The sequence below is a fragment of the Amblyomma americanum genome, chromosome 2, assembly GCF_052857255.1.
Source record: "Amblyomma americanum isolate KBUSLIRL-KWMA chromosome 2, ASM5285725v1, whole genome shotgun sequence".
In the NCBI taxonomy this organism is placed as follows: domain Eukaryota; kingdom Metazoa; phylum Arthropoda; class Arachnida; order Ixodida; family Ixodidae; genus Amblyomma; species Amblyomma americanum.
In genome coordinates, this window is record NC_135498.1 from 93,958,306 (window position 1) to 93,986,244 (window position 27,939).

General features: G+C 46.5%; 1 protein-coding gene across 1 annotated transcript; it reads right to left on the reverse strand.

Annotated features, from left to right (window-relative positions):
* Window positions 1–303: 303 nt before the first annotated feature.
* Window positions 304–26,697, reverse strand: LOC144119893 (neprilysin-11-like). Its single transcript, XM_077652403.1, has 16 exons — window positions 26,476–26,697; window positions 25,614–25,793; window positions 25,187–25,270; window positions 24,406–24,539; window positions 23,700–23,919; window positions 22,232–22,336; window positions 20,094–20,147; window positions 18,444–18,547; window positions 16,612–16,667; window positions 14,662–14,713; window positions 12,201–12,268; window positions 10,614–10,729; window positions 6,273–6,338; window positions 1,490–1,594; window positions 1,264–1,340; window positions 304–403 (listed from the first exon to the last, which is right to left on the reverse strand). Exons 1-16 carry the CDS (start codon window positions 26,695–26,697, stop codon window positions 304–306), a joined length of 1,743 nt encoding a protein of 580 aa, XP_077508529.1.
* Between the last annotated feature and the right edge of the window lie 1,242 nt (window positions 26,698–27,939).

Sequence of the window (27,939 nt, forward strand, 5' to 3'; positions counted from 1 at the left end):
TTTTTTAATAAACTTCAGAAATCACTTCTTCCACAACAACACGAGAACGAAGCGAGTCTTACTGAGGTCGCTGTACAAACTGACTTCGGAAGACGTGATCATTGTCAAGTGCGGAGACAGATGAAAGCTTGAAATTACAGATAGAGGAAACACAACCATGCTGCCAGGTTCTTTCAGTTGACAATGAAACGCTGTATGAATTCTCTTTTCTTTTTCTGTTTGCATGTTGATATATAGTGGTGCAGTATGATCAGTTTATATATACAGCAACAGCAGGTCGCTGAAATCCAAGCGACCGGGCGCTCATATGATGCTGCACTTCTTGTCTTGATAAATGACGAGATTGTCGTTGCAGGCGAAGTACTTGCCGAACTTGTCAAAGTGGGCCAGCGCAATTTCCACTCTGTCAGGTGACAAAAGAAATGACCATGGGATTAGTACCAACCAAAGAGAGGTGGCCTTTGTTTTATGAGTTCTCCCTGTAACTCAAGTGGCTCACTGCTTTATTTCCTCCATTTCTCCGCACATTCCGGGGAGCGTGGGCAAGCATGTTAAGAGTCCTCAGTTTTTTGTTGCATTCAAGATATTTTCTTCTTGGTCGAGCTGCGGGTATTGCAGACCTTGAGCTAAGACGTCTCACGCCTTCACCTGCTGCGAGATGCATGACCAACATTCTCGGATAAAAATTTTGAAAACAAATTTTAATGTTGCAATTGCAATGGCTTGATCATTGGTCTGATCATTGACTATTCACTGGTTCTCCAATCTTATAAACTGAAGGCTTGACCTCGGCTGAGCCTTGAAGGTCATGTGAAGTACATAGCGATCTCAGCCCGTTACCTCTAGTAGTGAAGCTACCGCTTCAAAATGCTTTTGTCCAGAATTGTAGAGTATGCATGGAGAAGATGCGACGTATGCCTTATGACATGCACCATCCATTTGAATCGTTACCAGGGCACCGGTCCTACTACTAGACCAGGATAAGCAGGTGTATGGTGGCACCGTTAGCGCGTCCAAGTTCTGAAGTGATGAGGAAGATCTTGGCTTCCACAAGTCTGAAGCTCCGGATTGCGCTATTCGAGCGGCGCTTGGAGCCATACCTAGGGACCAGGATATTCCCCAAAAAAGATAGCGCTTCTCTATTACACAAACGCTGTACAGCTGCGAAGTTTTTGGTCTCTCGCATCTCAATAGAAAGGTTTCACCCTGAAATTTGTGTGGCATAGAATTCGGCGCAGGTGTAGAGGGGGTGAGGTTTCCTACCTGTATTGTGGGTCCGGAAGTGACGTGACGAGGTTCACAATTTCTCGCAGTCGGCTGGGCACACTCTCACACCACGTCTGCCGAAGGAAAAGTTTTTCAGGTCGTTATCGCCCCCGCTTACTGTACAGAGCAGCGCGCAGTGCGCGTTTCGAATTCAGGTCAACGAAGCCGCGGTGCTGTTGAAAAGTGTTCTGGGAACATGGAAGGAAGAATGCGAGGTACAAACCATTGCGAACGAAATAAAAAACAGCTGGTTCTGCGTAAGGTCCAAGTTTTTCAGGCCGCTATGCTCAAATTCTTCCTCGAACTTTCTCATGAAGAGACGAAATCCCTGCGAACAGACGCGGAGAAGTCGGCAATCAGCTCCAATACTGATATAGAGCAAAAGCATACAAGAGCGTTTCACGTAATTTGAGCAAACGGCTTTAAATAAGGGGGCAGATCGCAGCCGGGTGAAACCAACGAATAATTGTTTGGAGCCATAATGCGCTGCTAACAGTATTTTTTTTTATATTCGGCTTAGTTAAAGATGAATTATGCAAATTTTAAACACTTTCAAGGCAACGTACTTTTTACTTGGTCCTCTTTTTCCAGCATTTTAGGAAACCCAACGAAACATGAACAAAAAAAAGTGACTTCGCTGACGCTCTATCGTACTGCAGCGCACCCAACCGCGCTTTGAACGAACGAAACATACGCGCTGACCGTGCTCACGTGAGTGCTGCGCACGGTTCGCGGGTTGGATTCCTGCGTGGCGAGTTCATTTCAATATAGGCGAAAACGCACACGTGCTTAGGTACGGGCTGAAGAACCTCAAGCGGGCCCTCACGGCGGCGTTAAATTAAATGAGATGTGATAGGGCTTAGCGAAGTTAGGACAGGTGAGGCGCATACAGTACTAAAGACGGACACACACTGTGCTATCGCGGATTAGAGGATAGACGAGAACTAGGTGTGGGATTCCTCATTAATAAGGATATAGCTGGCAACGTAGAGGAGTTCTATAGTATTAACGAGAGGGTAGCAGCTATAGTAATTAGGCTGAATAGGAGGTACAAGCTGAAAGTGGTGCAGGCCTACGGAACCGCATCCAGCCATGATGACCAGACCGTTGAAAGTTTCTATGAGGGCGTAGAATTGGCAATGCATAAAGTAAAATCACAGTACACTGTACTGATGGGCGACTTCAATGCGAAGGTGGGCAAGAAGCAGGCTAACGACCACGCGGTAGGTGACTATGGGATAGGCTCTAGAAATAGGAGGGGAGAGTTATTAGTCGAACTCGCGGATAGAAATAATTTACGGATAATGAATACCTTCTTCCGCAAACGAGGAGACAGGAAGTGGACCTGGAAGAGCCCCAATGGTTAAACTAAAAATGAAATCGACTTCATACTATGCGCTAAACCTGGCATCATCCAGGATGTGGCCGTCCTCGGAAAGGTGCGTTGTAGCGACCACAGAATGGTAAGGCCTCGAATTAGCTTAGAGTTGAAGAGACAACGGAAGAAGCTAGTGAAGAGGAAGACCCTTAACGAGTTAGCCGTAAGAGGGAAAGTACAAGAGTTTAGGATAGCACTGCATAACAGATATGTGGCTTTAACTGAGGAAGACAATATTGATGTTCATACAATGAACGATAGTCTGACATCAATAATTACGGAGTGCGCAGTAGAAGTAGGTGGTAGGACAGTTCGACAGGATTCCGGAAAGCCATCTCAGGTGACGAACGATCTGATTAAGAAGCGCCAAAGCATGAGAGCGTCTAACCCTATCGACAGAATAGAACTAATAGAGCTATCAAAGTTAATAAATAAGCGCAAGGTAGCCGACAAAAGGAAGTTTAATAGGATGAGAATCGAGCATGCGCTAAACAACGGAGGTAGCCTAAAAGCAGTAAAGAGGAAACTAGGAATAGGTAAAAACCAGATGTATGCATTAAGAGACAAGCAGGGCAATGTCATTAGAAATATGGATAAGATAGTTAACGTAGCCGAAGAGTTCTACACAGACCTGTACAGTAGCCAATGTAATCAAAGCGTTAATGAGAAAGACAGCAGTGCACACCAATGCGTCATCCCGCCAGTAACGAAAGATAAGTAAAGAAAGCCTTAGGAGCAATGAAAAGGGGAGAAGCAGCTGGGGAGAATCAGGTAACAGCAGATCTGCTGAAGGATGGGGGGGGGTGACATCGTGCTAGAAAAACTAGCCTCCCTGTATACGCAATGCCTTATGACCTCGACTGTACCAGAAGCTTGGAAGAATGCAAACATTATCTTAATTCATAAGAAAGGAGACGCCAAGGACTTGAAAAATTACAGGCCGATCAGCTTACTTTCCGTTGCCTACAAAGTATTTACTAAGGTAATCGCTAATAGAGTCAGCGCAACCTTAGACTTTAATCAACCAAATGATCAGGCTTGCTTTCGTAGAGGATATTCTACAATAGATCATATTCACACTATCAATCATGTGATAGAGAAATGCGCAGAATATAACCAACCTCTATATATAGCTTTCATTGATTACGAGAAAGCATTCGACTCAGTGGAAACCTCAGCAGCCATACAGGCATTGCGTAATCAAGGGATAGAAGAGCCTTATGTCAAAATATTAGAAGACATATACAGCAACTGCACAGCTACTATAGTCCTCCATAATGTCAGCAATAAAATTCCAATAAGGAAGGGCGTCAGGCAGGGAGACACGGTCTCGCCAATGCTATTCACCGCCTGTTTACAGGAGGTATTCCGAGGCCGGAATTGGGAACAGTTGGGAATAAGAATAACTGGAGAATACCTAAATAATCTGCGATTCGCTGATGACATTGCCTTGCTGAGTTACACAGGAGGTGAACTGCAAATCATGATCAATGAGTTAGACAGGCAGAACAAAACGATGGATCTAAAAATTAACATGCAGAAAACGAAGGTAATGTTCAACAGTCTAGCAAGGGAACAACAGTTCACAATTGGCAGCGAGAGCCTGGAAGTTGTGACGGAATACGTCTACTTAGGGCAGGTAGTGACAGCTGATCCGGATCATGAGAAGGAGATAACTAGAAGGATAAGAATGGGGTGGAGTGCATATGGCAAGTTCTCGCAGATCATGAGTGGACCAATTTCCCTCAAGAGAAAAGTCTACAACAGCTTTATCTTACCGGTACTCACCTACGGTGCAGAAACGTGGAGGCCAGCGAAAAAGTTCAGCTTAAGTTAAGAACAACGCAGCGAGCCATGGAAAGGAAAATGATAGGTGTAACGTTAATAGACCGGAAGCGGGCAGAGTGGGTGAGGGAACAAATGCGGGTTAATGACATCCTAGTATAAATCAAGAGAAAGAAATAGGCTTGGGCAGGGCATGTAATGCGAAGGCAAGATAACCGCTGGTACTTAAGGGTAACGGAGTGGATTCCAAGAGAAAGTAAGCGTAGCAGGGGATGGCAGAAGGTTAGGTGGGCGGATGAGATTAAGAAGTTTGCAGGCAAAGGGTGGATGCAGCTGGCAAAAGAACAGGGTTAATTGGAGAGACATGGTAGAGGCCTTTGCCATGCAGTGGGCGAAGTCAGGCCGATGATGAAGATGATGATGGTGATGAACGCTTGGGAAAAGTAACGGAAACTTGACGCATAAATATGGACGCCTCTACGTTAGGCTGTATACGGGCGTGAAATATAAGACTATATGTGCCCGAGTCGACCAGGGATCCTTCAGGAACTGCATTGTAGAAGCTTACCCATACAGATGATTTAAAACTTAGTGAAAAGAACCCCCAGGCAATCCCCTTTAATGCGAAGACAAAGACAGTGACCGCCACCTCATGAGAGCGCTAACTCCATATGAGCCAAGTACACCTCGGTCAAATGTGGATACACGGGTCTCATACTAGCAAATGCCCACTCACTGGAGGACGTTCTCATCTACGGGAAAGTGAACGCAGACTGGGGTTAAGGCTACGACATTCTACGCCGGCCGCGAAGGTTTGCACTCTTTGCCACAAAGGCATCAGGAAGTTATCAAGGAAAGAGTGGACACCTGGATCGCACAGTTGCTAAATCCCTAAAACCTATTTAGAGACCTGTGCACACTGCAGGCGCAGCTTGGTAGCACTGTTTCCCAGACAATTACAGCGATAGCTGTTAGGCGCCCGTCCCTGACTTGCGCGTCACCGGCGGCGTAACCATTGGGTGCGGTAATGTCACGATAACTTGACATTATATCACGTGACGTTAATGTCACGTGACCTTATGTCACCGTCAACCTCGGTCTCATAAGCCTACCGGTGGCTCTGTTTGGAACAGCCGCCTGGCAGTGCAGGGTTGCATCACTTGAGCGCTACACCACTGCGCCAGGAATATATATCCCCAAAACTAAAAGCCTAAACAGCTATCGCTGAACACCACTTGCACTGTCGCAACCATTCTGTGAGTTTTTTTTCTTATTATTCCACACTTACAGTCTAGACAAGCTGCTAAGCGCTAGCAGTTTACCACAAACTACATTCGATGCTCTGTATTCCATGTCTAGATTGTTGTAACAGTGGACGCCCTCATTATTTAAGCAAACATGCCCTCTTTAAACACGAAAACCGGTAACATATTGCCGCGAACCTTCGTACTGTTTGTTTATTCATTCTTCAAAGGTGCAGACACGTGGCTTTATCGCTTTATTTGTGATGCAAGACGCGACTAGATTTATCTCGATTGCTCGCAGCCGGGGGGGGGGGGGGGGGTGCCGATTCTACGTTGTTTCAGAATGTTCTGGTAACTTTGCACGCTTTATCTCGAAAGTTCACTATCAGCTGTAAACTGAGCACGGCCGGGAGCGGCTTCCATTCGGTTCGACGAACGCCGAGCACGGTTGTTGCTACGCCGCCGCCGAGTGATTGTTTTTTGTGGGCGCAAGTCAGCCCATATGAAGGGTTTTGTTTAGAAACTATTTTCGCCGTCTCTCTGCTCTCCGGACTGCAGTAACCACTCTGTGACCACATTGGAAGCGTTTCGAGCCTCACCTTGTAAGCCAGGCCGACTGCAGCCATGCTCGTAACCACCTCCTTGCGGAATGTGTTGATTTCAGTCTGCAGTGGGAACAGTAAGTGCTCTCCTTTTAAAATGATTGAAAAGACAGCTTAAACCTTTTCTTCTTCATACGATGCGACTCACTGAGCAAGCCAGAGAAACGTGACGCGGCGTGTTGAAGTAGATTGCTCATTGTTGAAAGAAAACATCAGGACAAGAGCCTGGCAGTGATCATCTCCAGTTGTTTGGCGATCTGTTATTATACGGGACTGCCACAAATGAGTTTCCCGGTTTTATGGACCGTGTACTGGCATGATGCTGGCATGTATTGCTAAAAACAAACGGCATGGTACAAGATAATCAAGGGTTAGACATAATCCTGTCTGGCGAGGGGGAAGCATATTGGAAGCACAAGAAACATACACTCGCCAAAGAAAAATATTTAACACATGACGTTTCGAGACCCGTACGGGTCCCTCGTTCACAATGAGGATGGGCGGAATGGGCCGCTACTTATAAGCGGACTTGACTGCACAGTGAGTGGGCGTAGATATCGGGAAGATTCCCTCTCGTCCTGTTGATAGCGTTCTTGGTCGTCTGTATGTAAAATGATTCGAGAAGTAATCGTGAAGATAAAGGTTTCTTCGTGTCCAAGATTGTGGCGTTCTTCCAGTCAATGGTGTGCTGCATCATTTGGCCATGCTCTGCAAGTGCGTTGGAGGAAGTGCGACCTTTCTGGACGTCATTCTTGTGTTCCCTTATTCTTCTTTTAAAATCGCCTGACTCGCCAATGTATGATGCATCGCAATCCTTGCAGGGGATCTTGTATACAACGCCGGGGTAACATGTGCGCTCTAGGCGGTCCTTCACGTGACACAGCTGCTGTTTCAGCTTGCTGGACGGTACGTGCGCAATTCGAACGCCGTATTTGGCAAATCTTCGCGCCAGAGCCTCACTTGTACCCCGGGAATACGGGACAGCGGCGCGTTTCTGTTGCCCAACAAACTGGGGCTGAGCAGGTTCCTTACAGCGGCGTTCTTGATTGTTTAGCATCTGACGGGGGTAGCCATTATTTTCAAGGTCGACGCGAACATCTGCTGCTCGGAAGAGAGAAGGCCAGGACTAGAACATAGACGACCAGCTCGCTTGAGCAGAGCGGACACGACGGAGCGTTTGTGGCCTATGGGATGGGCAGATTTAAAATCGAGGTACTTGCCGGTATGTGTGGGCTTTCGGTATACGGTAGTGGCGAGCCCATCGGGAGTGCGGAGAACGAGAACATCGAGAAAAGCAATACTTCCGGCGGCTTCTTCTTCCATTGTGAACTGAACTGTTGGTTGAAAAGAGTTGAGGTGGTCCAAAAAAGGTTTGGCATCTTGCGCTGAATTACGCAGAAGCAATCGTCCACATATCGTAAAAACAGTTTCGGACGAGTATGAAACGATTGTAGGGCCGAACTTTCAATACACTCCAGCGCGAGGTTGGCACAGGTTACGGACACAGATGCACCCATGGCCGTACCAAACACCTGCTTGTAATATACGTTGCTGAACACGAAATATGTGTTCTCAAGACAGAAGCTTAAGGGGCGGCACAGATCAACTGCTTCAAAAGGCGTACGGGATGGAAGTGATGGGTCTTCTTCCAGTGCCGTTTCACAGCATTCAACAGCGAAGTTTACTGGAACGCATGTGAACATCGATTTTAAATCGAACGAGACCATGATGTCTTCGTTGTCAACCGCCACGGCCTTGAGTTTAGCAACGATATCAGCGTAATCTTTCACGTATGTCGGCGTACGTCCAACAAGAGGTCCAATAACCTGGTGCAGATACTTGGATAGGTTATACAATGGGGAACGCGTGAAGTCAACTATCGGCCTGAGTAGTATGTCCGGTTTATGAATTTTAGGTAAGCCGTAAATAGCGGGTGCTGAGCCGTTATGACACAATAGCTGGTAGTAAAGGTACCTTTTCGCAGGAGGAACAAATCTTAAAACATCCGTTAGTAGTTTTTGAAGCTCTGTTTGTATTTTCTTCGTGGGATCCCGGCTAAGCTTGGCGTAGGTGACCGCATCGTCGAGGAGTTCGGACATCTTTGAAAGGTACTGAGTGCGCTCTAATACCACGGTTGCGTTTCCTTTGTCAGCCGGAAGGACTACTATCTTTTCGTTGCTCTTGAGTCTCTTTAGGGCATGCTTCTCGGACATGGGTAAAGTGTCGGTTTTAGCAGACTGCTTTAAAAGCGCTCCAATAGCACGTGAGCGTGCTATTGGCTGACAAAGGAGACGCAACCGTGGTATTAGACCGCACTCAGTACCTTTCAAAGATGTCCGAACTTCTCGAAGATGCGGCCACCTACGCCAAGCTTAGCCGGGATCCTACGAAGAAAATACAAACAGGGCTTTAAAAAGTACTAACGGATGTTTTCAGATTTGTTCCTCCTGCGAAAAAGTACCTTTACTACCAGCTATTGTGTCATAACGGCTCAGCACCCGCTATTTACGGCTTACCTAAAATTCATAAACCGGACATACCGCTCAGGCCGATAGTTGACTTCACGCGTTCCCCATTGTATAACCTAGCCAAGTATCTGCACCAGGTTATTGGACCTCTTGTTGGACGTACGCCGACATACGTGAAAGATTACGCTGATTTCGTTGCTAAACTCAAGGCCGTGGCGGTTGACAACGAAGACATCATGGTCTCGTTCGATGTGAAATCGATGTTCACATGCGTTCCAGTAAACTTCGCGGTTGAATGCTGTGAAAGGGCACTGGAAGAAGACCCATCACTTCCATCCCGTACGCCTTTTGAAGCAGTTGATCTGTGCCGCCTCTTAAGCTTCTGTCTTGAGAACACATATTTCGTGTACAGCAACGTATATTACAAGCAGGTGTTTGGTACGGCCATGGGTGCATCTGTGTCCGTAACCTGTGCCAACCTCGCGCTGGAGTGTATTTAAAGTTCGGCCCTACAATCGTTTCATACTCGTCCGAAACTGTTTTTACGATATGTGGACGATTGCTTCTGCGTAATTCAGCGCAAGGATGCCAAACCTTTTTTGGACCACCTCAACTCTTTTCAACCAACAGTTCAGTTCACAATGGAAGAAGAAGCCGCCAGAAGTATTGCTTTTCTCGATGTTTTCGTTCTGCGCACTCCCGATGGGCTCGCCACTACCGTATACCGAAAGCCGACACATACCGGCAAGTACCTCGATTTTAAATCTGCCCATCCCATAGGCCACAAACGCTCCGTCGTGTCCGCTCTGTTCAAGCGAGCTGGTCGTCTATGTTCTTGTACTGGCTTTCTCTCTTCCGAGCAGCAGAAAGTTCGCGTCGACCTTGAAAATAATGGCTACCCCCGTCAGATGCTAAACAATCAAGAACGCCGCTGTAAGGAACCTGCTCAGCCCCAGTTTGTTGGGCAACAGAAACGCGCGACTGTCCCGCATTCCCGGAGTACAAGTGAGGCTCTGGCGCGAATATTTGCCAAATACTGCGTTCGAATTGCGCACGTACCGTCCAGTAAGCTGAAACAGCAGCTGTGTCACGTGAAGGACCGCCTAGAGCGCACATGTTACCCCGGCGTTGTATACAAGATCCCCTGCAAGGATTGCGATGCATCATACATTGGCGAGTCAGGCGATTTTAAAAGAAGAATAAGGGAACACAAGAATGACGTCAAAAAAGGTCGCACTTCCTCCAACGCACTTGCAGAGCATGCCCAAATGATGCAGCACACCATTGACTGGGAGAACGCCACAATCTTGGACACGAAGAAACCTTTATCTTCACGATTACTTCTCGAATCATGTTACATACAGACGACCAAGAATGCTATCAACAGGACGAGAGGGAATCTCCCCGATATCTACGCCCACTCACTGTGCAGTCAAGTCTGCTTATAAGTAGCGGCCCATTCCGCCCATCCTCATTGTGAACAAGGGACCCGTACGGGTCTCGAAACGTCATGTGTTAAATATTTTTCTTTGGCGAGTGTATGTTGCTTGTGCTTCCGGCATGGTAGAAGCGACTTGAAGTAGTTTAAAATGTTTGGATGCAGAAAAAAACTCAAGCTAAATGTTCTCGATCCGTGTTCCTATACAAGATCACTCACCTTCAAAAAAGTTATGCACTTAACTGCCTGTGATGAAATGTTCTAATGATAAATTGACTCATTAATCTAATATTTTCTGTCCTGAAGATTGCAGGGGCTCTGCGTGTTTCTATGTGGTCGTACATACGAATGCGTTGTACTTCTGGACATCGGCTCCTCTCTTAGCTGACCTCAACGCCTCTCTCTCTCTCTCTCTCCATAGGATGGGCTTACCTTATTCACGGGTTTGAAGAGGCTGTTGTAACACGACTCCACCGTGTCACTGTAGTTGCGTATTGTGGACGAGTCCCACCAGCACATGTAGGTGCCGTTCTGGTCGAAGCAACGACCTACACTTGCGGAAGAGGAAGCACAAAGAAGGGAGAAAAAAATACTCGTGCAACGCATTTCAATAATGTCTTTGGGAAGCTATGCGGCAGTGCTAGTGAATGTAGATCAGTGCGTTTTGGGCGCCTTTAGAAGGGCAGAGGGGCGAGCCAAGAAGAGCAAGAAGCATTCACATAACTAATATGTTAATTCCCCACTAAAATGATATCGAATTGCAGACGCCAGGAAGTACTCAGGAATGAATGACTAATATAACTACTGCGAAATCATTCTATTCACGATTAGTTTCATGTAATTGTTGATAAGATGTTGTGGGTAGCACGAAACCTATACAGATATTTGTTCCCGATGTTTTGTTACGCCGAAATCGCAGAAAATTTGATTAATCGGCGCATGCATCCCAAATGTCTTCCCAAAAGACCAGAGAAATCGTGGCCTCCCCCCCCCCCCCCCTTAAAACCTGGCCCCCGAACTGAACCGCAACGCGCCAAAAGAAAATCTCTGTTAGGGCCTAAAGTCTTGTCCCCTTCGTTTTTTGATGTGCACTGGGTGAGAGATGCTTCCTGTGGATGACGAAATCAGCAAACCCAGCAGTACTCTCAGCCTTTTCTTGGATTTGAAACATCGTTTAGTGTAAATTAAACTCTGCGCCGGCTGGTCATTGTACAGTTTCTACACGAAGATGTCATCAGACATGCCGTGAACGATTTGGTGACTCTCATCGTACCAATAAAAATCACCTGTCACGAACCCCAGGTCCACCGCTTACTGACAGTTACTAGGAAAGGTACAAGTGCATTTACCATTGGTTTCAATTTCTTGCTAGAGATATCTCCATGTGCTTCACTCAGTGCTTGCTGGTCCCGGAATATTTTCATGTTTAGCCCAGTCCTTTGAGTACTTTTGCATCTCCGCTATTTATCGATGCAGCTGTTGTCATTCGTGCACACTACATTCACTGTCCAAGACAGCGCCTCATCCTGTATGTCCCTCTACACTAGTTTCTTCTCTCACTTATGACAGTATACATTACATAGCGGTAAGCACCTGTATTGCCCTTTGTGGAATCGGGACGTGACGTTACTGCAGCCAATCAGAGAGCACCTCCGCGATGGCTTAAACGTGACGTCACACCGCACTGAACAAATATAAGTTATCGCAGCGCATATCTGCGTGTCGCGTGTGTGAGTACATAAATTAAAAGCTCCACTGCCTGTGTTCGGAGTGAGAGTGGATGCAAAAGGTTCGCAGAGTGCGGACACCCAGTGGGGATCGTTCTCACGAAGAGAAGAGCAGTTAAAAAGAGTGCGACGACTTTTCGTTTTTTTTAGTTGGCCACCTATTATTGCATGGTAGATATAGGTGTATCTGCACGGGTCTTTCTTTCTTGCTAGACAATTATTTTCTTTCCCAGTATTGGTTGTTCCTAAGTACTTTTTCGCAGGCTAGAAATATCAGAAAACCACCACTTGCCTTCGAATATAAGGGAGCTCATCATCTTAGAAGCAATTAGGAATCCAAGAGAGCCGAAGTTGAGTGCCCTGCGTAGAAAAAAAGAAAAAAAAAGTGGAAATCAAAAATCCATTTTTGAGTGCGAACGCAAAAGGGCCACAAATAGGTTTTTCCGACCGTATTTCCATTTTCGGAAGCTGCTAACCACGCATGGGGGAGTTATTAGCGGTTGTCGGAATCCAGTACGCTAAGCGATTATAACGACCGAACAAGCGAGAGCCTAGGCATAAGCCAACAATCATGGAGTTTTTTCCGCTCGCATAGAGGTTTAGGAATTCTGTGCCTGGTTACCTGACGCCAGCTGCAGCCTCCAAATAGCTTCCATGGGTCGTACTCTATAAGTATCTATTTGAAATGACTATCCATTTTCCAGTTCATTTGGACTGACATCCTTGTGACGACAGGATCGGAGGAAATCAGAAAGTGGCCAATCACACAAATCACAAGGCGGCGGGTCCCCACATCGACGATAGCCTTCGCCACTTGCCGCACGCGTCGGTTAACCACCGGTTGCGAGAGTTTCTAGCCAGTAAGCCAATGTTCTAGTCGGACGCTTGAAAGCTGCAGCTGCGTCACCGAACAACAGTGGCCATTGCCAGAGGACCAAACAAATGGATCCCTATACAGTACGGCGCCGGGTTTCAGTTAAAACTTGAGCTAACCTCATGATTTATTCCATATGATGATCTCCGACAACGAGCAGTCATGATACACCTATCCTATCGAGTTAGCGCCGGGAGGTGTGCTGATGTTTTGCTTCGCGCGAGAAGTCATTTTCGACGGTAAATAGACCTGCTACGAATCGCCAAAGCATGCTTTGCGCCTGAAAGAACCTGCCGACAATATGTAACGATATTTATTTTCCTTTGTTAAGGAAAAACACTTCTCGTGCACGATTTGGTAGGTAGTTTCTTTTAACGCAAGAGCGTTAAGGCTCCCAATCAGCGGCAACCCCGTCGAGGTCGGCGTGTCGAGAAATGCAGATGGCCCACCTATAGGTCACGTGACCTTGTGACGGCATTGCAACATGCCCATCGAGGTGTAAGCAACGTGCAAACCGTCCTCGGTGCAATGAAATCAACTCAATTTAATTAAAATGAGCTGCCACCTGCCCACCATGGCACTACACCTCATGTGATATGATATGGATTGAGAGCAAACTGCCCTATTAATGATTAAATTAATGATTGGTCGCGAGAGGTTGCTCGGGAGGAGCAACCTGGGTCGCACAAACCCCACTGGCGGCTCTGTTTGAAACATCTGCCCGCCGGGACAATGGCGCAACGCCGAACCATTGCACCACTACGCCGGAAGTGGTATGAGGACTCCCCGCGATTTATGAATATCACTCATAGATTGGCCAAGTTCCGCAAATGTGGGTTGGTAGGCAGAACCTAGGCGGAAGAGTACTTGTGCGGGTGGTATCTGTAATCCTAAAGCATTGTACTCTTAAGGGTAGGTTAATCGTTATGTAATGGTAAAAGAAAGAACAGTGTCCGTGTCTGGGAAGTGATTTCCAGATATGATCACATGTCAGTGAGGAGACACATTAATGCTATCACGTCATACCCTCAAGGCTGAGTTTGTTTTTCTCTTGGTGTCTCGTCTTCCTTTATTTGCCGCTTGGTTTCTTGGTTGTTCGTTCCCTGGGCAGTTTCCTATTTTAGATCACCATGTGGTTCAAGCTCTTATACTCCGCACAGCTTACAAAATTTATTGCCGTGGAAAATTCGGTTTGTACAATTCAGGCGGCAAGCCACAGCTTCTGAATGTGCACTCTTTAGATTTGCGTTAAGCTGTCCTGTTATTAAGCTTCCTCAATGAAAAGCGTGCCACAGGGCCGCTCCTGACACAGAGACGCGTGCCAACCAACGCTTCACTTATTCTTCCGTATATATATCCGATGGTTTTGAACGCCTGCCCAGTGCCCGCCAACTTGATTAATGTTTCGGTGGCCCCTGCACAACTGCACAGAAGCCTGTCAATGATAATTTATACAAGAACACTTCAACTGCTTTCCGTTTGGAAGTTAATAGTTCTCCATGATAATTCCAGCTTTCCTGACGCGATACACATGCTCTACGAAGGACGTGTACATGATGGTTGAAGTTTATTCGGCGTTACGCATACACATACATATATCACGGACAACCACTGGTTAGCAGGCGCTAGAGAAGTGTTTTTATATAGTTGTGCTGCTGAGGAGAACTGTCTTTTCTTTCAGTTCTAGTTTACATTTATTCTTCATTCGCACGGTTTTACCTTCGTAAAAGAGAAAAAAATTGCTTTCATGTGTGATTTTTTTGCAGAATGCTGTAACGCTGCCTACTAGACCTACTGAAACCGGTTAGCAGCTCTAAACTGTTTAGTACATGAATGGGGTAATTTTTTGTGGTATACAGACGATGTGCAGGCGACTTACGGACTTAGGCCATCCGTGTATAGAGGTGGCTCCAGCATTGCTCCCGGAACAACTTCATAGCGAGAAGCAGAAAGAGGAAGCAGAACGGGGAATGTACAGAACTGCACAGAGTAGTTTAAACATCACTGTTTTATTAATGCGTATAATACGCGGCTAATAGTCACGCGTGCTGAGATCCTGATGGCGTAATCTTGGGCAGTTTTTATATCCTCATCAGCCTGACAACGCCCACTGCAGGGCAAAGGCCTCTCCCATGTCTCTCCAATTAACCCTATCCTTTGCCAGCTGCATTCCCCCTTTGCCTGCAAACTTCTTAATCTCATCCGCCCACCTAACCTTCTGCCACCCCCTGCTACGCTTACTTTCTCTTGGAATCCACTCCGTTACCCTTAAGGACCACCGGTTATATTGCTTTCGCATTACATGCCCCGCGCAAGCCCATTTCTTCCTCTTGATTTCGACTAGGATGTCATTAACCCGCATTTGTTCCCTCACCCACTCTGTCCGCTCCGGTCCCTTAACGTTACACCTGTCATTTTTCTTTCCATGGCTCGCTGTCTTGTTCTTAACTGAAACTGAACCCTTTTCGTTAGCCTCCACGCTTCTGCACCGTAGGTGAGTACTGGTAGTATACAACTGTTGTACACTTTTCTCTTCAGGGATACTGGTAAACTGCCATTCATGATCTGAGAGAACCTGCCGTAGGCGCTCCACCCCATTCCTATTTTTCTAGTTACTTCCAAACAAACAAAAACAGCTAACCGTCATGCTCTATTTGTCTTATTGAAGACACGTACAGTTTGGATCTGAATTACGGCTACCTACCGCGAACAACCGAATACAAAAAGGTGGTAGCATTCCTTGTGATTCTTATCGACAACATTACGATAGAGCTAGTAAAACGATCACATCAACGTTCCTGCAAACAGGTCTCGAAAATTTTCTTTCGAAAATTTTCTCTCTTAGAACACGTGATTTACCCTCCGCGGTGGCTCAGTGGTTAAGGCGCTCGGCTACTGATCCGGAGTTCCCGGGTTCGAACCCGACCGCGGCGGCCGCATTTCGATGGAGGCGGAACGCAAAGGCGCCTGTTCGCTGTCCGATGTAAGTGCTCTTTATAAAGATCCCCAGGTAGTCGAAATTATTCCGGAGCCCTCCATTATGGCACATCTTTCTTCTTTCAGTCCCTGCTTTATCCCTTCCTTTACGGCTCTGTTCAGGTGTCAGTCGAGACGCGAGGAAGATACTGCGCCATTTCCTTTCCCCAAAACCAACTTCAATTTCAACGCGTGATTCAGAGTGTGTGAAAGTCCTGATGTTTATCTCTCAGTCACTGCCAGCAAGGCATGAGGCGAGTAAGGCTATTCTACACCATTATCTCTGCAACAAACTCTAGTAAATGAACAAGCCGATACAGAGCAGCTTAGGTTAGAGATTGAGGCACAACACAGTAAACATATTTTTATCATCGTTAGCGTTAACAAAGATTACAACATGGGTAAGATCAGTATAACGCAAGCAAGGACAGACACTTCGTGTACAGACATACTCGCAGCGATAACCATCCCGCTGGAACCAACTCCCATGGTCATCTTTACATATGTAAGGTTTTCTTATATTTTCTTATGTCCAACTCAACAAATCGCTCACAAAAATAATCATATGAATCGTTTCTGTAATTGCAAATGTTTTATTATTATGGCAGGCAGAGAGAGAAATAACGTTTACCTTGAGTCTTATGAAATCATACAAGAGGTTGAGACCGAAGTTGCCTTTTTTCTACTTGAAGCCCAAAGCTTATTAGACCTAACGCCGCTTACAGATCTCGCGCATAAGACAACGGACCATGTAGGTACACGCAAGGAGTTACGCTAGGTACATGCATGCCTCAGAGCCTGGAACGGTGGCGCCATGCATTCCAGCAATGGGCAAAAACGGAAGTTCACTTACTCACTGTGTTGTATATCGGGTCGTAATTAACTTGTAGTGAGGAGTATGGCACATCGCTGAAATGAACAAATATAGGCTAAATCAGTGCGCTTGTTCCCAATTCACATCACTCTTTACTAAAGCGAAAGTGTATCTCCAACCTGCGCTCACAGAAAATACCATGAATGTTTTTAATTCTCACATAGTTGTAAAGAACTCAAGAGAAGGTTGACAGATTCCTCGTTCTGTACGGTCATCCCAGCTTACGTGCTAAAAGACGTTTGAAATGATAGCGCACATACTGTGTAATTTATGAATTAACCAGCATTTTACTAAGTTTTCGTGCGCAGGGTAGGTTTACCATTTATTGTGCGAATATGTGAAGCGTCGTTCCCCCCCAAAAAACAAAAACTATACAGTTGGCAATACACATTTTTTACGAGTAGATGAGACCTCATTTATTAGTGGAGAAGGATGCACAATGTAATTTTTTAAACTCTCAGGAACCATATGGCACCACCTCTTTGCATTGTAACATAAGAATGCAGGTAAGCAGTTTAGAAGACGTCGTTTGATGCCTTCATCATAATTTCTTTTTCCCCTGTGAAAGATTGTTTTTAAGTATGTGGAATAAATTTTTTTATGTAGCACAACTTATAATTGCCCTCACAATGCATTTAGAACTCATACTAAAACAAATCAGTATCAGAAGGTGTATTTCGGGCGCTGTCGTTATGAAACAGACTTCATAGAAATACTCTAAGCTTTTTTCAAGTTTCGCAGCCAAGCGAAATAACTAGAAGAATAAGAATGAAGTGCAGGGCATTTAGCAGGATCTCTCAGATTATGAATGGCAGTTAACAATATCTCTGGGTAAGGGAAAAGTATAAGACAGCTGTATCTCACAGGTGTTCGCCTATGGGTCAGAAACGTGTAGGCTTACGAAAAGGGTTCACCTTATGTTCAGGTCGACGCAGCGAGCTATGGAAACGAAAATGATAGGCGTAACGTTAAGGGACAGGAAGTGGGCAGAGTGGGTGAGGGAACAAACCCGGGTTAATGACATCCTAGTCGAAATCAAGAGGACGAAATGGACTTGGGCAGGACATGTACTGCGAAGGCAAGATAACCGCTGGTCCTTAAGAGTAACTGGATGGATTCCAAGAAAAGGCAAGCGTAACAGAGGGCGGCAGAAGGTTAGGTGAGTGGATGAGATTAGGAAGTTTGCGGGATAAGGTGGCCGATTCTGGCATAGGACATGGTGAATTGGAGAGATATTGAAGAGGCCTTTGTCCTGTAATGGGCGTAGTCAAGTTGTTGCTGGCGGTGATGGCTCTGGGGCGTAGTCATGCAACGCAGTATTTTCACTCCAGGTGTCTACCATGTCAGCCTCAACGACAGACCACAGCGTAGCGCCACCATCCACTCACACGTACTACCTGACTTTCTTTGCAAACTAGAAACTCCTGCCTAAACCGTGAGTTCTGCCCTAATTATTGCCTCCATGCGGCAAGCATATGTCGGCATTTGTTACTTGTCTCCGACATTAGACTGTCCCTTTGATTATTACTGACGCATAACTGAGGCCTAAAAAATGAGACTAATCCCCTCCGTACCTCTGTGGCCATAAAACAGTGCGAAAAAATCGAGCTACGCCGTTAACCTTCCGTGGAACCTGTTCAGTAATTTCTACTCGTTATAAGTGGACGTTCAGGCCTGCAATATTTTGTCATAGTGGTTCGTAACGTGCGCTGGTCAAAACACTCCTCCCGGCTTCATATTCAAGGGTGGCGCACTCTTTTTGTGTGTGTGTGGAACACCGGACTTGCGGTTGTCCTCGGCCGAGCACTCACTTGATGAACTCGGGCCGATTCCACGTGAGCTTTTGCCACTCGCGCTCTGCCTCGGAAACCATGAGCTTGACGACGAGGATGACGTACGTGTCCTGGTACTCGGTCTGCAGCGAAAAGCACGCAGCCCAAGCGGCACGGATATACATCTACCCCGATGCCGTTTTCTTCCTTTCTCACGCGAACACGGACGCTACGGTAATTGTCTTCGCCCGACTCTATTCCGCAGTCATCATTAACTGCTCCGGCCGGTTGGTGCCGGGAGAAATAACAGTGTCGTGGTGCCTTGTGCAGCGCCGAAGAACCAAAAAGTAAACGAAATAGAATGGAATCGTTGCATTATTCCGAGTGCACTGTTTTAGTGCCGCTGCCTCAAATGCGCGTCTAGCGAGTCCTCCACATAGACGCAGCAAAGGGGGATGGCGCCGTGGGTTTTAGGCGTCAGAACTCCTCACGGGGACCAGACGTATAGTGTGTAGCGTAGATTCTCTTCTCGATTCATTCTTCTGCTGCTCCACAATCGCCTACAACGACAGGGCCGTTATCGCCAGCTCCGGTATCAGAGAAAAAGAATTGAATATATAATGACGAAACACGCCTCTTGCACTGAATGGAGCTTGGGTCACCGTTGTTTGTTTTTTTTGACATTCGCACGGTCCACGACAGCTTTGTCGAGCTAAAGCATGTCCCGACGGTCTCGCGTATGGCTTAAATTCTTCTGAAGTTTTAGACAGTCGGGAAATAAAAACCGAAGGCAAAGAGTGAGATTTCGTGTTGACTAATTTACCGGTATCTAAATTTCTCAAGAACATTACGTGGCTAAGAAGCACTGTCGGCTAGTTTTTTATGTTATAACGTTCGAGCATTGTCAACAAACAACTGGACGACCACAATGATCCTCGCAAAAGATAAACAGAAATCCCAGCCAAAAAATTAGAGGCCATTCCGTTTGCCCTTGTTTTAAAAGCTACTTCTTAGTCTGAGAAGACATAGACGCTCAAACAGTAGCAAAGCACGAGTGCATTTTTGCTAAGAGCGCACATCTTGATTTACTCCATGAACTTAACTGAATGAAAGGAGAAGAGAAGACAATCGTATATAGCCGGCCTGCAGAAAAAAAAAAATGGCACTCATACTTACAAATGGCAGTTCAATCGACATTACCTAGAATAAAGATGCAATGGTTTCGGTTAAAGTATGTTCACAAGAGTAGTATATCAACATTACCAGATTAACGCCTTTAACTGCAGCGAACATAGGAAGAACTAATGGTTAAATAAGCGTCCACTCTGCTTGTCGCGTATGGTTCTGAAAAAGGCTTCATTTCTCGCCCAGGGGCAGGTGTAACCTGGGGGAAGGGGGGGGGGGAAGGGAAGCGACCGCCCCTCCCATCTCTCTTTTTCGAGCCAGGAATTTTCTGAGAGGGAACCAAACTGTCCCAACGTTTTTATGACAGGAAAGAAGTTCCAGAAAATGCGCTGTACAAATAGGTCCACCCTACATCGCCCAACAGAGCACCCTTTCCTCGCGTACCCGAAATCTCATACTCTGAAAGGTTCCTACGGCAATGCCGTTTTCATCAGGGAAAGTCGCATATATATATCTTCGTAAAATATTTACAAACAACGAAAGCAGTCATCGTGCAGAACTCACGTCTTCCACCAGCGCCTCGTTCTGTTCGCCGACAACGAACTTGATGCGTTGCACCTGCACGCGGAAAGTGCGGCAGAAACAGTTTTTATACCGATAAATCTGTAGTATATCCTCCCTCAAAGGGAACCGTTGTCTGGATACGTAGCGAATAAAAGGAGCGGCGCTGGGCCGCGTCTGCTGCCGCAACGGCAGAGGCGTGTCTTGCGGGACATGGCACCATGACTCCGACTCAAGCTCAAAGATTGCACTGACCAAGAGTTGCGTTATATAAACTCCAAAATCATGCGCGAAAATGAATTTGTTTTAGCGTGCCAGCAGTACCTGTCGCTCGAAGGCCTTTGAAGAAAAGTACAAGTTCTTTTTGGCAACGAGCGGGTCCGTGAAACGGTAAAATTTCATGTTAATCGTCGGGGTCATAGGTTTTTTGGGAAAAGATAAATTTCGCCTTGCTAACATCATTAGACGTTGGAGGGCTATGAAAACTATCGTAGTGCCCAAGACAAGAAGAGAGGAAGACTCTATAAATTGTAGCGTTCGTGCTACGACAACAAGGCGCAAATCGGCAGTATATGACGAGATAGATACTCATTGCGAATTATGCCTCAAGTTCATCAGCTTTAACTTTTTCTATACCAACTAAACGCAACGTTTCTAGTTCTGCGTATGCCTGCTCATATATGGTCTCGAGAACTGCGCGCCTCCCACATGAAGGAGAAAGAATTAAAGAATATGTGACGATGCCAAGGAATAGAAAGCATACAGTGTGATACAACATGGCTGCAATACACACGTAAAGTCTTGCATGTTTTGGGATGTCTGAATTGAAAAAAAAAGTAGTTCACTCCCCAGTCGAGGTATTGACGGACACTAAATGCACTGCCCTGTGCTCCCGTGCTGGGCGGATTTAATTACGTCGCAGTGCAGTGCGGTTAAAACCTTGAGAACTATAGGCTATGACTGGTTCGCGAGTCGAAGCATGCCACTGACGAGAAAAATTAGGGCACTTACGCTCCGCCTTAACGGTATGATGCGACAGCGTTAATGGCTATTCGTTACTTATTTCTAAATTAGTACCTTTGTAATTGCACACTCATTAGAATAAATCATTATACATACTAGACCACGTCGAACGACGAACAAAGTCGAACGAACGTTTCTCAATCGCCTAGAAGTAGCATGTCCAACTCGCAACCCAAAGGTCGTGGGTTCGATTCCCAACCAATTACCTCACTGTTTTCAGCGTAATTAATTTACTTGACATCTTTATATATCATAATGACAGTCACAGTTTAACTCGAGTTTAAGTCGTTTTCATTCCCCAGCTCGACGTCTGACGTCCCAACCCTCTCGACCAATCTTGAATCAGTGTGACAACGCGCACGGCTCTTCCTCGGAACGTCCGCTCTAACGCTGCCACCGAAAAGTGGGCTTTGCTTTGCAAGAGATTTTCTTGTGTTTTGTCTCATGTGTACTGCCCGTGCAATCCGGTTTAGAACGAGAAAAAGTACCAGAGAAAATAGAGCGGAATAAATAAACGAGAGAAGTTAATAATAGAATACAACTGCATTCATATTTGCGGCACATACTGTGCTGAAGATTACGTGCTGCGGCTATGTTTATTGTATACCCTACAGAAAAGAAGCGAGAAAACCACTTTATTGACCGCCTGTCCTACTTATCAAAACACGTAAAAAAAATTTAACTCTGCTCATGATGACACCTGTTTCGTACCACGTGCACGTACCAATTGTATTATCCCATTCATTATCATGCCTGTTAAACTCACTCTGTTTTAGTTTCTCACTTCGCTGTTGTGCTTTTGTAACAATTAGGATTGTCCTTGTATCCCACTGCTAGCGTTACACTTCATTCTGCAAACCTGCATCTCCCTCTTACCATTGTATAAGGATACCTAAATGTGTTCGTCTGTTGTTGCCAATCTGGTCTTTTCATTATCGCATATGCAAATTTGAAAGGTTCACAGACTCCCGTCAGGACAAAGACTTTCGACTTTTTGTCTGTGCCGCCTGCATAATACATGGATGTTAAATAACTTAAATTTGAAATATGAGCAGCAGATGTTTGGGTTGATTTCACTTGAGCACCACACACTGAGGGTGGAGGGGGGGGAGGGGCACCTTGGATATGGCGTGCTGCCTCGTGGAGAGAGTCATCCACTCGTTATAGTCCAGGTTGTGGGCCATCGTGGCCTTCAATTCCTCACACATTCGCTCCACTTGTTTCTGGAAAAGAGAAAGAAGAAACAGGAGTGCATCGATGAGGAGGAAAGGTAACATTACAAGCATTCCTGGCAACCGTAAAAATTTCTGACGACCTGCACCCTTAGGTGTTTCCTCGCCGGAGCAACGTCCCGTGTAGCTTGATGCATGGCCGATCTATTATCAGTGCAAGTGTAAGTTGGACCTAGAAACACCACATTTTTTTTCACTTGGAATGCAGAGGGCGAGCAGGATAGCTCTTGCTTACACATCTGCTTCCACGCGCGAAAAGTTTCACTTTGCTCACGACGTGTCACATTTTCCCGCGTGTTCCTGGTGCACTCAGGAGTATCGACTATGGTATAGATGGTGTCATCCTTTATGCCAAAGTATGTACGTACGGTCGGACGGACGGACGGTCGGACGGACGGATGGGCGGTTGGATGGGTGTGGATGAATGGATGGATGAGTGGGTGGATGGATGGATCTTTGAAACTGGATGGTGGCAGTTGTCGCCATGCTAAGTTTTTCTTTATTTTTATTTAATTGTGCTATGAATTGGTCTTAAAATTCGCCATTTTCGTTAAATGTGCTTTTAGTGCTACACTACTAACCTTATGTCACCTCGCTGCTTTTGAGCCATCAATCTTTCAATCGCTTTCTGCTAGTTTCCACCGCAGATTTATTTACATGACCTTTGTTATCTCTGAACCCTAGTGCCTCATGAAGAATGACTGTGCCTGCATCGACATTCGGGTGGCTGGCATCACATTTGAGTATGAGGTGTTCAATTCTACAGCTTTATTGTACACAGCACATGGATCACCTTCATTTTTTAATTTTTCTAGCTCCGCGTTCTAAGATACCCTGATCTAGCTTCAAATAGCAGGGCGCTGTCTCTTTAGTTATCATGGAGCGAGTCCTTCCTGATCTGCATTTTCCAGTTTCGATATAGCTCTACACTATGCTTCTTTTCCATTGAATTCATTCAGTTTTACCTTCCGCGATTTTTACCTGTTACTTAAAGCTGTTTATATTTCTCTATTTTTTCCTGCATACTTACTGGCTGGTTTCCTAGTCCTTTTCCTATGTATTTGAACACCTTAGCTGGACACCTGTTATCGTCCAATTTCCTCAGGCGTCCTTTACATAATATTTTACTCTGAGCTTCTCGTGCTTCGAACGATACCCAGCCCATATTTCCTTTGCCTCTATTCTTTTTTTTTGTGGAGGGGGGGGGGGGAAGGGGGCGTGGGCACCTAGGGATAATCTTCCTACATCTCTCTGAATAATTTCTAATCTCGACTGAACTTCCGTCCTCGGGCACAAAACCTCAAGATTAGCGCCGTCGCATGCATGCCACATGTGGGCTTCCAAGGGGACCAACCTGGGCGCTGCGCAGCGACGTGGACTCGTTTCGCAGCAGCCACCCGACAGCGTGTGGCAGCGTGGCGAGCAGGTCGTGCAGGCAGTGCTCGGCCCGAGGCGCGTTCGAGGCGAGCCCGATGCGGCGCAGGAACTCCTGCCGGATGTCCAGGAACAGCTGGCTCGTGTACGGACCCAGCTCGAGTATGACGCGCCATGTCATGTAGTTGATCAGGTGCCGCCTTCAGGAACAACGGCGACAGTCACGGATTCTTAGCGTTACTATTCGCTTTAGGAGTGTATGTACCTTCGATATTACTAATCGCTGGCTGCCGATATGGCCACTGCGCGAAGATATACCATCGACAAATTGATAATTGCAGCTCTTGCAATTTGACGGTGTACCTGACAATCAGTTGACTCTAGACAACTCTACACAAGATCTTGAGTCCTAGGTAGTAGCCCCCCCGCTCCCTTTATATTTTATTCTATGCCTAATGGCCCAATTGTGGAATAAAGTGTTCTTTAAATCCGGCCCACACGATTCCATTCAAATATTATCTGCTCTCATTTGTATGTACTTCGCCTGAGGCTGTGATAACGATCCTGTGTTTTCTAGCTAACCTCTCTGCGCCTGCATTCCTTCTACGGCATCTGTGAACCCCAATAGGCATGCGTTGAAGTGAGCATAGGCCTTGGAGCATAATAAGCAGATACGCTGTTCGCACCGAATGACGGGCTGGTGGAACAGGTGCGACAAGTACTGCAGGTACTCCTTGCTCCACAGCACGACCTCCGGGGCGGCCCGGTGCCCGCCGGTCACACGCTCTGTCACCTTGGCGATGATCTCAGTGAACGGCGTCTGCGAAGACAAAATGTCGCAAGGGCTTGTGAATTGAGCATATACCCGCAAATTAAGCATTGTTCTATACTTCGTGTTTTCAAAGTGCCAGCCGCTCAGCGTCTATATAAGTGGCTACAAAATGAATGTGCATACGGAGTGCCGTGTGCACACGTTGCAGTAAAATCGCATGCACATATAAAAATTCTTTATCGCTCTTTTCTTCCTCTCTCTCATTCTATCTTTTCAACCTTTCTGCAGACAAAAACAAGTATTAGCATATTAAAAACGAACTGCACTGAGTATATCCTCTCTTATACCGTCATCACTCACGTGCAATTTACGAAGATATATTTCTTATGAATTCCGCCAAAACTAGTGGGCATAACAGGTTGATGGTCATGTTTATGTACGCTACCTCAACCAAATTTTGGTCAGGCTCTTGTAGCCTCGCAAAAACACTTGTGCGAAATGAAAAATAAAGAGCGGGGAAGTTATAAGCGTCAACAGGACGTGTTTTCTTCACATTCGAACCGATTTGCCCACAGGATTGAAGTGAAAACATTTGACACGACACACATTTCCTTACGTTGCACCGCATATCAGGAACGCGTAGACTAATGAGAGCTTCGAGGATGGAGTGCCCGAGCATTAGTACATATACTTACCATGACTGTCTCGTTCAAGGCCGCGTGCTCAGTGACGACTCCGCTCCACAGGAAGGACTTCTCGCTGTAGACTGCCTCGACAGTCTGCAAGCAACCAGCAGAGTCATTCGTGCACTTCACCCCGGTGAGCCAAGCTCGCATTCGGCCACCATTTCGCTGCCACCGTCGAGAATCGTGATAGCGTAATAATTGTATACTTTCACGACAGAGAATAGTACAGCAGCAGACGCGTTCGAATGCAGCGTTCGTACCAGATGATTTTCTCGAGCTGTCATGCATTGCTCTCTTACTGTAAAGACTAGCAAGACGACATTCGAACGTCAGTGCCTCGCTGCAAGCGTGACCACATTCGCAAATTCCACTCTCGCGCATCAGGATGTTGGTGCCCCAAGAGGCAATCGGAGTCGTTGAAGTGACTTCGACGCACCATGGCCAGGTTCTCCTCGAACTCGACGATCTCCCTGGCGACGGTGGAGAGGCGCACATCGGTGCGGAAGAAGCGCGCCACGAGAACGATGAAGTCGTGGTAGTGGTCCAGCACCGACGCCTTGGCCGCGTACTCGAAGCGCAGCAGGCCCTCGGGCAGTCCGAACCGGGGGCTGTCGATCTGCGGCACCCCCGCGGTACCCTCGCTGTCTTTCCGGGTATGTTTCATCTCGTGTATGTTCATGTACGTTTAATCTCATGCATGTTTAATCTCAGCAAGATTACACTCAGGTTGACTCTACAAATTGAATGATGCCACTTTAAGCCCGTTTTCTTCATTTGTTTTGTAAATAAAATTGATACTCATCTGTACCTATGACTTCGAAAAAAGGCCTAAAATGTGGTACGTATCTGTATCTCCGGCCCCAACTCCTGGCTAATACGATAAGCCCTGAAAGGGTACAAGGGCAAGGCGCGTGAGGTGACGTTAAGCCTTGGCGACGCAACCGCCCTCTAGTGCAACGTCCAGAACCACCAGGCGGGTCGTCATCGCCCTTTCTCTTTTTGCGTCCTCGTTAGGCGATATCCGTGCAACAATGCACATCGGGTGTACATGTGTGTTTGTTGGCACGTTCGAAGAAAGCACGGACGATGTGAGGGGCTTGGAGTCTCGGGGCCCACTGGCCTTATTCTTTTGTATGCCGGCCCCTTCTCGGGTGGCCGGTTAACAACGGTCGACTGCGGTCGGCTACGATCATGCGCTGGCAGCGCCACTGCTTAACCGCGGCGTATTTCGCGTTCACCAGACGTTCCAACGAGCATCTCTAGTACAACATCCGATGCAGAAGGCATGCGGCGCTTACGTTGAGCACGAAGTGCGACCGGTTCCGCAGGCTCCTCTGCACGCGCAGCGAGACGAACACGTCGAGGCGCAGGCGCAGCAGCAGCCTCAGCAGGATGCGCGGCGCGTTGTACTCCTCTCCGTACACGTCCAGCAGGGGCCAGTAGCGCACCGACAGGTTGCTCAGCACGTCGCGCAGGGGCTCCAGACCCACCGAGTTGCGAAGAGCTGCGAAGGTGCGCATGTATTATGCTTGAAAGAGTAGTGGAATATCTGCTATGAATTGCAGCTCGGCCTTCCATACGCAGCCTACTCGTCGGGAGGAGGCAGTGCTTTCTTACCCACGAACGACTAAATGGGCTGATTTAGAAGCGCGAAAAATTGGAGGGGACACCTAAGCCCTACCTTAAAGGTATGACGCGATAGCATAGTGGTTTAGTTTAATTCCCATATATGCAGAAGGTCATTCTGTGGTTTACATTCATAGATCCCTGAGTGTCCTCACACCCCTCCTGGCGCAGTGGTGCAGCAGTTATGCGATGCGCCACTGCTTTGGATGGCGGGTGCTCCTAGCGGTCGGCTCTTCCCGAGCAACCAATCATAAATTTAAGTGTCACCTGCCACAGTGGGCAATTTGCTCACTAACCGGTGGGCATGTTGTCATGACGCCTCGAGGTGACACGACCTAGGTGGACCACCTGCCTCCTAGGTTTCTCTCTGAGCACCACCTGCCAGAATCAAGGTCGTGACTTTTCGGTTACAACGCCGCCACCGGATTTTCTGGACAACGGGGCCTTTAACGCTTTCGCTTTATAAAGGCAGCTATGAACAACTGTGACTGCCTCTGAAATATCAAGGTTGATTTTTTTTTTCTAGGATGGGTGAAGGGAGGGCGTGGAAAAAGCTGGTTCGTTAACATACGTTGACAAGTCTGCGTTCCAGAAGTCAGAATAACGCGTACTACTAAGCTGGAAGATATTCGACAACCAAAGGAAATTTGCAAAAAATTCTGACATTGCAGAAAAAAATGTTAAGAAACATTGAAAACGTCCCCAGAAGTCACCCTTCCCACCTTTTGTTCTCGAAATATTGCATAATGAAAATAGATAGCCTATACTCGCACGGCTTGTGTTCGCGTTATAGGATTGAAATAAAAAACAACACTCATTGTCTATTACGGTTGGCATCTCTTTGTAAAAGGACACTAGCTTATGAATATAGAAGCACACAGCCTTGGTTAGTAAAAACGTGCAGGACAGATTATGGACGACAAATGATAAACAGATTACTACCACACTTGTTAAATATCTGTTACAGAAACGGTATCACTCCCGAGTTAACTTCAAAAAGAGAACTGAAATTACTGTTCATAGAAAACAATTCCTTCATATGATGGGGTATTTCTAGCATTTTGCATATGTACGCTGTACCTTTCCTTGAGCAACGCTTTTCTGTTCATGCGCATTGTTTTCTTCGTCTCTTTCCT

Bases quoted from the DNA above. Each gene is read 5' to 3' on its own strand.
- LOC144119893 (XM_077652403.1), bottom strand. From the start codon at position 26,697: ATGCGCACCTTCGCAGCTCTTCGCAACTCGGTGGGTCTGGAGCCCCTG. The intron at 23,920-24,405 runs GTGCGAACAGCG...TTGTTCCTGAAG, and splicing joins TTCCACCAGCCCGTCATTCG to GCGGCACCTGATCAACTACA. The intron at 18,548-20,093 runs GTGAGTTCTGCA...TTTTCGCTGCAG, and splicing joins ACGAGGCGCTGGTGGAAGAC to ACCGAGTACCAGGACACGTA.